This window comes from Anolis carolinensis, chromosome 3 (assembly GCF_035594765.1).
Source record: "Anolis carolinensis isolate JA03-04 chromosome 3, rAnoCar3.1.pri, whole genome shotgun sequence".
Lineage (NCBI taxonomy): Eukaryota > Metazoa > Chordata > Lepidosauria > Squamata > Dactyloidae > Anolis > Anolis carolinensis.
In genome coordinates, this window is record NC_085843.1 from 112,455,831 (window position 1) to 112,467,203 (window position 11,373).

Consider the following 11,373-nt stretch of genomic DNA (forward strand, 5'->3'; position numbering starts at 1 on the left):
TCTCTCTCTTGAACAACAGTTCTTCATTCATTCAAGACAAGCAGTTCCCCCACCTGTCAGTGTCTGGTGAGACTGGAATTCAAAGTCACCTTTTTTTGGGTTCCAGAATATCTCAGCAGAATGACAACAATGTTAGGGGATTCTGGGGATTATACTCCAAGTAATACTTCCAGCCCTTAGAAAATAATCCAGGGGGATGGATCAACTAGGAGCCATATTCCACAGAGAGAGCAGAACACCTGCAAAAAGCCATTATAGAATGGAAAGAATCTACTTGTCTGGACCTTCCCAATAACTCTAAACTTTTTTTCTCCTTCAAAACTTGGATTCCTAGAAGGCAGATTTATCTGTTGAAATATATTCCCAAACAACGAAGTCCATAAAATAACAAGGGAATTCGTGCAGCCGTTTTTCAATGTGGCATTTTAGTTTCAAGTTTCCATTCAACTACAAGGATCAATAGAACAGTAGTAACCATGTCCCTATATCTCACCTAATGCAGTTTTTGGTCAGGAAGCAATGTATACTCTTTGCTTGTCTCTCTCAATCCATAACACTTTGATGCACACAAAAAGATGTATGAATCATCATATTTGTTACGTGCCTTTCAGGTGCAACATGCATTACAAAATGCACAAATCAAAGTAGTATAAAACCTCCAAAATGTAAAAAAAACAAAAAACAGTCTCACCTTGTTACTCTATTTTTTTAAAAAGTCAAGCAAGCAAAAAGAAGATGGATTATGAAAGCAGACGGAAGAATCAGCAATAGAGGCAGAACAACCAAACAGAAGACAAATGCCTTGCAAACACTCAGAATTCAAAGTAAAGTCTCACTCAAGGGTTGTCTTTTCTTACTGGATCCTATAAATCTGTTTTGTGTGACTGGTAAATTCAGGAGTATCATATGCAGAAAAATGTTTCTAAAACCCAACAGGGAATATATGAAACACTTACCCTGACAGAGACATAATATCCACCCTTTCTTTCTATCTCTCTCAGTTTCCTGAGCTGCCAGTTACTTCTACATGATATACTGTATTTTTATGGATATAATTTCCAAGCAGGAAATATACTCACTGTAGTGAATGAAATACACCAGTGCAACTCACAGTAGAGGCTCTTGGACTAGTGCTATCGGCTGCCTGGGCCGTGTGAGTTTTCAGGACACAAAACAGGTGTAGCCAAAGGACAAAGATAGGGGACCATTCCTTGACACATTGGGGAAAAATAACTGCTGTCTGCCACATCAGGCACCTTTAGAAGGATCATAGTTTAGGACTTCTTAAACCTTTTTCCAATCACAACTCCTTTCTGCCCAAGAAATTTTATGTGACCCCAGATGTATAAAATAGGTATCAAAATCAATCATTTACTTGTAGCTGAAGCATTTACTGCAGAGTCTGCTGCAAATACCATAGGTTTCTGTTAACAGGTTTGTGTAAATAGGTGGCAGTCAGAAACCTTTTACTGTTGCCAAATTTTTCATGACCCCAATATTGAGCTAAGGGGGACCCCATTTGGAGGTGGGACGCATAAGGAAGCAGTGCCATAGTACACTACATATTTTAATATCATAGACTATAGTAAGACACATTATTTTCATGTCAGGAGCAACTTGAGAAACTGTAAGTCGCTTCTGCTGTGAGAGAATTGGCCATCTGCAAGGACGTTGCCAAGGGGACACCCAGATGTTTGATGTTTTACCATCCTGTGGGAGGCTTCTCTCATGTCCCTGCATGGGGAGCTAGAGCTGACAGATAGGAGCTCACCCCGCTCCCCAGATTCGAGCCGCAAACCTTTAGGTCAGCAGTCCTGCCAGCACAAGGGTTTAACCCATTGTGTCACCGGGGGCTCTAATGTACCCATATCCACAAAGGATGGGTTCCTGACTGGACCACAGTTACCTGAAACCATGGATAAAACTGAATGACATTAAATAACATGACTTCCGGTCCTGGCATACCACACAATTGTGTTAGAGGACTTGGGAGGTATTTCCTCTAAGAATTTTCTAGATTCTCCAACACAATTCTATGGGGAAATGTAGCATAGAATTGACTGGTGCACCTATTTATTTATTTACTATATTTATATCCTGCCCTTCTCACCCCGAGGGGGACTCAGAGCAGTTTACAAGTAGGCAACAATTCAATGCCGCATATACAAACATAGAATAAAAATATAAACATGTTAAAAACCATAAAATTAAAACATCAAAACACATTAAAACCCATTATTAAAACCACACAGTCCAAAACCAGTATCCAGCAGCCATTCTGGTCATAATTACACATATTCCATATCACTTATTGCACTGAGTTTACTGTCCAAAAGCTTGGTCCCACAGCCATGTTTTCACTTTCTTTCTAAAAGTCAGGAGGGAGGGAGCTGGTCTAATTCTGCTGGGGAGGTTGTTCCACAGCCAGGGAGCCACCACTGAGAAGGCCCTGTCTCTTGTCCCCACCAACTGCACCTGCAAAGGAGGTGGGGCTGAGAGCAGGGCCTCCCTATAAGATCTTAACCTCCAAGGTGGTTCACAGAGGGCGATACATTCGGACAGGTAAGCTGAGCCGGAACCGTTTAGCAAATTCCTAAAGAAATTATCTTCCCACCGGCTGCCAGTAAGCAAAACTTATATGGGTTCACCGTTACTGAGGTTTTATTGTATTAGAAATCCTGGGACCCCTCTATGCTGGCTGGGGGACTGTGGGAGATACACTCTAAAATGAAACATATTTAAAAAACCTAGGGAAGCTGGCATTGAGGAAAAAAAAGACAGACAACAATCTTCAATGTATGAGCAAAAAAAGCCTATAGCTTTGTAGGAAGCAAGATCCAGGTGAACGTGAGCCTTTATTTTGAGAATTTGTGTAGTTAAAAGTAAAGAACAACTTGGCCCCACTCTACATTTCATGTTATAAAACCTGCACAACATGGAAACCGTAATCTACCCATTGTTAAAACTCTATGCGTTGCTATTGTTAAAAAAAAACCTTTATTTTTAAGAAGAGACATGCTGTTTCAGATTAGTGGTTTCCATTATACCTTAACTTTAAAAGTGCAGGATCCGCATGAGACAATAAGACAGAAGACTGAAGATAAACTTCTTTCATCTTGGATTCAACCTGAATTCTAAGAAATATCCAACAAAGAAAACAGGACTCCTTTAATCTTCTATTTGCCAAAATCACACTAAGTTAACCACTGAATTTCATACAGCTGGAAACGTGTCCACCATACATATCTGGAAATATTACCTCCTGTTCGTCCAAGGCCAACCTGCACTGAAGGTCGAAGGCTTCCTTCATTTTTCAACAAATGAGGCAAGTGGTAATATATATTTGGCACTTGAAGAGCTTTTCTGCTTGTTAGCTCCTTTAACAATTTTAAGGTTTCATCTGAAAAGATACAATAGATATATTATGGAGCAATGCATTCATCCAACAGTGAACCCAAAGTCTACTCCAAAATATTCAGATTAAAAGTGCTTTTTTCAGACTTGTGTGATACCCTGTTTCCCCAAAAATAAGACATTCCCTGAAAATAAGACCTAGTAGAGGTTTTACTGAATTGCTAAATATAAGGCCTCCCCAAAAAGTAAGACCTAGCAAAGATTTTGTTTGGAAGCATGCCCGCCAAACAGAATACCAGAACATGCAGGACTGGTAAATGTACATAGCATAGATTGTTGTACATGGAAATAATGGTAGTAACAAGAAATTCTTGATAGGGTTCATAGTTTGTCTGGTTATGCTGCTTTGTAACTACTGTACAGTATATAATAAGTGTTCATTTTTTTTTTGTTCAATAATAAATGTGAATTCTTCTTCATGGAGAAATAAGACATCCCCTGAAAATAAGACCTAGTGCATCTTTGGGATCAAAAATTTATTTTATTTCCAGCATTTATACCTCGTCCTTCTCACCCGGGGGGACTCAGGGCGGCTTAATATAAGATACTGTCTTGTTTTGGGGAAAACATGGTACAGAGCACAGAAACACTAAGACTTTCTAATCAGAGAGTTGGCAAAACAGAAAATAATAGTTATGGAAATGGTAGCAGCATTTTATACATTTGCAGCTCATTTGTAGAGCATTTATGAAAACTCATGCAATGCATTTGAAAACCCCAAGCAGTCATTCATTGTGTGATGACTCATGGGCCATGTAGTCCCGTTCCCAGCACTGTTGAGACAGATGAAGAGGAAAACTTAGGTTTTCCACCGTTTCAGCCAGAATTGGAGCTTTTTCAGCCAGAATTGGAGCCCTTGCACCTGCAGGAGATTTGCCTTCCAGAAGTCTGCCAAACAAGCCTTGAGCCGAAATCTCCCCCATTTTCTCGCCGTGATTATTATAAACAACAGAAAGGCGCTCAGGAGGCGTCTCGCAGGAGCGCTAGGATTGCTGCCAGGCATTCAGCTGATTAAGCCTGCTTCCCATGGGAAACTTTAGGGAGTCATGCATCTGGACACAGAGAAGGGCTTTCGGTTCTGGTTCCCCAGAGAATTGTTCTTTGGTGGGAAAACGAGACCCTATTTAGGTGTTTTGCCCACGTAGGAATCTTGCGGAGTCAATTCGTCAGCTTCGGGAGTAGGTTGTGTGTGGACTGCGCTACTCCCGCGTCCAAGTCCTTTGCTCCCGTTTCCAGCCTTGCCTTGCTTCCCAGGACCTTGCCTTGCTCCACGGACCTTGCCTTGCTTTCCGGACCTCGCCACGAATTTGCCACGGATCCTGTTCTTGCTCCTCGTTTCTTGTTGCCTTGAATTAAGCCTAGTGTTCCAAGAATCAAGTTTACTTCCTAGCCTTGCTTAAGTTTCATGGACTAAAGGACCTTGTCATCTCCCCTCACTTTGCTTGGCAAAGTGAGTGTTTCGGTTACTGGATTACAACTTTGGACCTTAATATTTCATATTGGACATTGTTTCTTTGGACTAATTTTGACCTTTCCTGAAAGGTCTACTTCTGGACTATTTTCTACACTTGTTTTTATTAACTTTATATATTTCCACAATAAAGATATTAGATAGATTCTGGCCTCTGTGTATGGTTATTGGTGCTCTGCAGCCTGGGTCCTGACACATTGCCATTTTTAAAGATGCTTGTTACATTTTTATACTGCCGGTGTATTGTCACTATTCAAGGGAAATCCCATTAGGATAACTTCCACTTGAAGTGCTCCTTTAAAAAAACCCTAAAAACTCCCATTAAGAGTAGGTAGAAAAGAGTAACTAGAAACCACTCTTATATCAAAAAGGAGGTACATCCTTTTGTTCCCACTAACATTTGAGTTAGGATGGCCAGCAGTCCCATTAAACATTGGACTATTCTATTTCTGCGTTGTACAATCTTGCAGCCGTTTTTCCATTCCTACATCCAATCAGACCCAAAATACAACATAAATTTGTATTTTCTCCCATGTTGCTTGAAGAGTTTCTTATCATGGAGTAGAAGAAAAAAACGCAAAGGAAAACTTCCCCAGATAAGGTAACACCCGCATTCAACAATGAGACCAGTCAAAGAGAACAGAGACAAAGATAAAAAACATGGGGCTTTAAGTATTGGATAGTCCCAGAAAAGAAGCATGTCTTCTAATCTGGGTTTGAAAAGCCACAACTCATTCCAAAAATTCATGCGAAATAGACTGAGATAAGACATACATCTGGATGAGCCTTTAGTAACTATGTTAATTTTTTTAATGTAATCACATGACATTATATGGATGTGATAAAATAAAGGAGCTCCTGGTGGCACAATGGGTTAACTTTGTGCTGGCAGGACTGGTGACCTGAAGGTTGTCAGTTTGAATTCGGGGAGAGCACAGATGAGCTCCCTCTGTCAGCTCCAGCTCCCCATGCGGGGACATGAGCAAAGTCTCCCACAAGGATGGTAAACCATCAAAACATCAGAGCGTCTCCTGGGCAATGTCCTTGCAGACGGCCAATTATCTCACACCAGAAGCGACTTGCAGTCTCTTAAGTCGCTCCTGACATAGAAAAAAATTACAAAATGAATAAAAAATCTGAAAATTATAATAATAAGAAAAATAATGTTTTACAGGCCACTATATTATAACTATGGTATAACCTTTCCCGCACTCTTTGGTCAACCACATATGCAACAGAGCAAGAAATAAGTGATGTTTTAACAATATGGAATTACTGCACATAGGAACTACTTGTAAAATATATATTGAAACAATAATTTGCCCTTCGTTTTTAATAACTGAAGGTGCTTTTTAAGCTTGTGCAAATCAGAACAGAGAGAAAAATCAAACCAAACTGAGACCCCACTAGTTTTTAATCTTGTCAACTTCAGGGGACAATAATTTCAAAAGTCCTTGGGGTTTTCTTAGGATGTCCACTGCAAAATAAACAGCAGCACTATCATAATGTAAAATATTCCTACAAACATGGAGGTTCTACTAATTTACAACGGCAAATAGATGTGGCTACACTTCTTCACCAAATGTTTATAAATGTACAGAGTTTTTGTTTTTTGTTTTAGAAAGTGGGTTGAAACAGCCACAGCAGGATCCTTTTGCCTGCCCCAAACATCTGTTTGTACCTGAAACACTGCTCAGCGCATCCTTGCTGCCATTTGTTTCCGCCACGGCCCGCCTGAACTGCTCCAAGATGGTATTTAATTCAGAGGAACGCTGCAGGGTTCGGTGCTCAGCTATCCGAAGACGTTCCTTCAAAGCATGAAATTCCCTTTGATAAGCGATCAGTTTTTCTAGAAATGAAAATAGCTCAGGTTACTCTCCCTTAAAAACTGAACAGCAGCTTCTCAGAGTCTAAATAAAAGCTGAATTTCAACTTTCATCTGTAAGAAATATCTTGCAAGCTCTGAGCCCCCCTCCTCACCCTCTTGGGACGCAGTCAACTGGCATTCACTATTAAATTAAATTTCATCATGCTGTTTCTCCTGCTGAATTTGTTTTTAACCAAATGAAGAAAACATCAGAAACAGACAGAATGTAAAAACAAGTAAAGGAAAACCAGTATTGCAAAACTTCCTGAACAGATTAAAAGTTTGCTGCTGGGCAGAAACTGGAAGACTTTTCACTGCAGGAAATACTATGAGAAAGAATAATGATCTCTTGTCAAAAGAAATGTTAACATTACATGCCTAGACTATTCCAATTTATTCTTCGTTATTTTTTCGCTCCTGGGCAGATCACAATTCTACAGGGAAAGCCCACAAGTGTAATATGCTATTTGCTGAACAACATCTAAGTAATGTCTCTTAAGATAATAATACAGCTTTGGGGAGGAAAGTATGCAAGGCATAGCATTCTGTTGGTTACAGTCCTTTTTCCAAGTAGACAGATAGATAACTTTGCATCAAGTGGTGGTCTCTCAAGTGGAGGTTTATTTGTTACTAGCTTGGGTACCCGGCATTGCCTGGGTTATTTGAAAAAGTCTTTTTTTATTTTACAAAATGCAAATTACAACTCACATCATACTGGGTTAACCTCCTGAAACTTCATTGTTTCATGTTGAGCCTTATCATGTTGGGCAAGTTTGCTCTTGGGGTTCATTGTGCTCTCTGGCTGCAGGATGAACTACAGCTCCCACCATGGCGGGTCAGTCCCGCTCAAATCCCTCCAGTAGGTTCAGTTGGTCATGGGAGTTCTGTGTGCCAAGTTTGGTCCAGATCCATCATCGGTGATGGTCACAGTGTCGCTGGATATCAATGAACTACAACTTGCAGAAATGAAGGTCAGTTCCCCTCAAACCCCTTCAGCTGGTCATGGTAGTCGTGTGTGTCAAGTTTGACCCAGGTCCATCGTTGGTGGGGTTCACAGTTTCTCTTGTTGTAGGTGAAGTACAACTCCCAGAAATCGAGATCTATCCCTCCCAAACCCCTCTAGTATTGAAATGTGGGTGTATCAGGCATGCGTGCATCGTCATTCGAGTTCAGTGCTTTCTGTGCTACAACACCCCCAAACTAAAGTAAATTCTCCCCAAAGCCTTCCACTTGGTCATGGTGGTTCTGTGTGCCAAGTTAGGTCCAGGTCCATCTTTGGTGGGGTTCAGAGTGCTCTTTGACTGCAGGTGAACTTTAACTCCCAGTACCTAGAACTCCCAAATGTCATGGGAAATTTTCCCAAAACCCACCAGTATTCAAATTTGGGCATATCGGGTGTACATGCCAATCTTGATCCAGATCCATTTTCTTTGGGTTCACAGTGCTCTCCGGATGTGAGCTACAACTCCTATAAATCAAGGTCAATTGCCCCAAACCTCTCAAGTATTTTTTGTTGGTCATGGGGGTTCTGTGTGCCATATTTGGTCTAGGTCCATTACTGGTGGGAGTCACAGTGCTCTGTCTTGGTTCAGGATGAACTACGACTTCCATCATGTTGAGTCAATCCCCCCAACCCTTCCAGTATGTTCAGTTGCTGATCAATTCTGCTCTATTTGCTGTGCACCATAGAAAAAAATAGGAAAGGATTATGGAAGAGGCAATGGGCGGGGTCATGCAAATTCCACACCAATTGAGAGAGTAAGAAACACTGGGGTGCCTGTGGTGGAAGAAAAAGAGAAAATCTAGGAGGAAATTGTCCCCGTATGAAAGCCTTCACTTGGGTGGTGGGCAGTATGGTGTTTGTGGAGGACATTGGCAGGGCTCTTGGACATGTTCACGGTGCTCGCTATAACCTGCAATGTCATTGGCGGGAGGGCCATTGGTGTCTCCTGCATAGTGTGAGCTACAGCTGTTTGTGGAAGAGGGAGCCTATCTGTGTAAGTGGACACCCCAGTCACATAGGTAAAGGTAGGTAAAGGCTTCCCCTGACATTAAGTCCAATCGTGTCCGACTCTGGGGGTAGGTGCTCATCTCCATTTCTAAGCCGAATAACCTGCGTTGTCCGTAGACACCTCCAAGGTCATATGGCTGGCATGACTGCATGGAGTGCTGTTCCTTCCCGCCAGAGCAGTACCTATTGATCTACTCACAGTTGCATGCTTTCGTATTGCTGGGTTGGCAGAAGCTGGAGCTAACAGCGGGCGCTCACTCTGCTCCCCAGATTCGAACCTGCAACCTTTCAGTCTGCAACTTCAGCAGCTCAGCGCTTTAACACGCTGCGCCACGAGGGGCTCCACCCCAGTCACATACACACATACATATTTTCACTTTTATTATGTGTATAGATCAGGAGGTTTTGTGTTTAAAGCTCTTTGCCTTTACATTTTGCGATAATACTTTTATGTTATTCTATGACTTTATATGAACTTCTGATGCATCTTATTAAAAAAAAACCAAGTAATTAATATCCAACCTATTTTATGTATCATCAATTTAACTGCTTTATTCTCATATCACAGACACAATATTTTAAATCTGAAATGTACAGACTTGATATTTGTGTCTCCATCCTTCTTTTTGATGCAAATGCATCCATTACTTTTAGTGCTGCTAACTTTTGTGCAACTTGTTTTCTTCTACAGGCCTGTGTACAACCCAGCACTCTCCCCCATTTGGAAGTGTAATTTGTCTTATTTTATTTTGCCCTTTTTTAGAATAACCTTGCTGAACCATACCTTCTTTTTCTATAGTGCCAGTCAAACATTGCAATAGTAAAGACTGAGTGCTTTGAAATGTTTTAATTCTAAGTTATTCTGCATTGATCAAGCATGCTTTTACATTATTAAAATCATACAAGGAACACGTCCCTCTTTTATTTGGCAAAGTGAGTCAAATCCCAACCAAAAGGGTTCCATTATGAAGCAATACATTTCCTACTCCCAACATGGACAAAGAAATGTAATGAATATAAAACTATATTGTATCAAAAGAAGGAATGAGATATGGATATGTAGAAGAACTTATTCCGCTAAGTACTATACCAAAAGCCAGTAAATTTCATTTATAGATTACAGGAAAAATACTGGCATACAGTTACAGCTCTGACTCACCAACTTAAAATATGTCCCAGTAGAATCGGAAAACAAGAATTATTCCAGGACAGAGCTATTAGGAAATGGGATGTCAGATGAAAGTGCTCACTATAATTATTGAGTTGCATCTCGGTCTGCTCTTAAGCATATAGGAATTCTTGAATTTGTAGAAGTGAAACAAGATCCAGTAGAAGGGATCCACTGGATCTGACTCATTCCATATATGCTCCTATGAGTAGACCAGAGATTGTGAAAGTGTCTTTTCAAAGATAGGTTGATCCATTAGTATTAGAATACTTAAAATGAAACCTGTTCCTCTTCCTCATAGTGAACATGAAAAAAAATTAATTTATAACATTACTTGTACTTGTTACACTAGACATTCCTTTCCCGCTGTTTTATATTACCTTCCTGTTACAGATTGAGTAACACCAAGTACTTGAGATTTTCAGAATTTTTAAGATTTTGGAATATCTGTATTTGCTTATACATATATAATGAGATGTCTTGGAGATGCGACCCAACACAAAATTTATTTATGTTTCTCATCAATGTTATAGGCATAGCCTGAATGAAAATGTATACACCAGTGGTTCTCAACCTGTGGATCCCCAGATGTTTTGGCCTACAACTCCCAGAAATCCCAGCCAGTTTACCAGCTGTTATGATTTCTGGGAGTTGAAGGCAAAACACCTGGGGACTCACAGGTTGAGAACCACTAGTATACATAATATTTTAAATAATTTTGTATATTACACAAAGTTTGTCTATACTGAGCCATCAAAAAGAAAAAGTATCACTATCTGAGCCATCTATTTTGGATTTCAAAACTTCAGGTAAGGAAACTTTTATTACTTTCTTGAGGAAGAAAAAAAATCTTAGGATTGACATGAGAAGAATGCCATAAAAATGAAACTTGCTGCCTAATTTGCATACGATGTACCATATTTGTAGAAGAAACCACAGCTTCCCTGTATAAGTACACTTGCTTTTAGATATAAGCAATACCCAATTTTATTAGTTTATGGATTTTATGTAAAATAAAATTCTTCCTATCACAGAATGACTATGCTGACTACTGTTCTTAAACAAGTTGAATATATAGAAAGGTTGAGTGACTTCTCAGAAAATTACAAGTGCTTGGGTTTATTTATCATAGGTCGGAGTGATTGACTATATATAGGCAGGGACTCTTTTTGTTTGCTGTGCCCACTCAGCATGCCATTACATTTTGATATTCACAAAGCTACACACAAGTGTGGACGGCTGGCTGAGCCCAAAGAGGAAAAATGGCCATGTTGACCATTCTTGACCATAATACACCACTTGTTTGTCATTTTGACCAGGTTTTTTGGCTGATATTTTTCTTTCATGGTGATTTGGAGGTGTAGGAAAACCAAACCACTGCATTTCTAGGCAAGGGTAATAATCATAGCAAATCATATTTTTTTAAAAAAAAATAGGGCCTG

At 40.1% G+C, this 11,373-nt stretch overlaps 1 protein-coding gene across 2 annotated transcripts in view; it reads right to left on the reverse strand.

The window, feature by feature from the left end:
* The window catches only part of mgat4a (alpha-1,3-mannosyl-glycoprotein 4-beta-N-acetylglucosaminyltransferase A), a 94,098-nt gene that overhangs the window by 40,991 nt on the left and 41,734 nt on the right, over positions 1-11,373 (reverse strand). For both annotated transcript variants that reach the window (XM_003218798.4, XM_062977274.1), the window contains exons 3-4: positions 6,567-6,734; positions 3,260-3,400 (exon numbers count right to left, since the gene is read on the reverse strand). In XM_003218798.4, the coding sequence (XP_003218846.1) occupies positions 3,260-3,400; positions 6,567-6,734 (309 nt within the window). The remainder of the gene's footprint in view (positions 1-3,259; positions 3,401-6,566; positions 6,735-11,373) is intronic.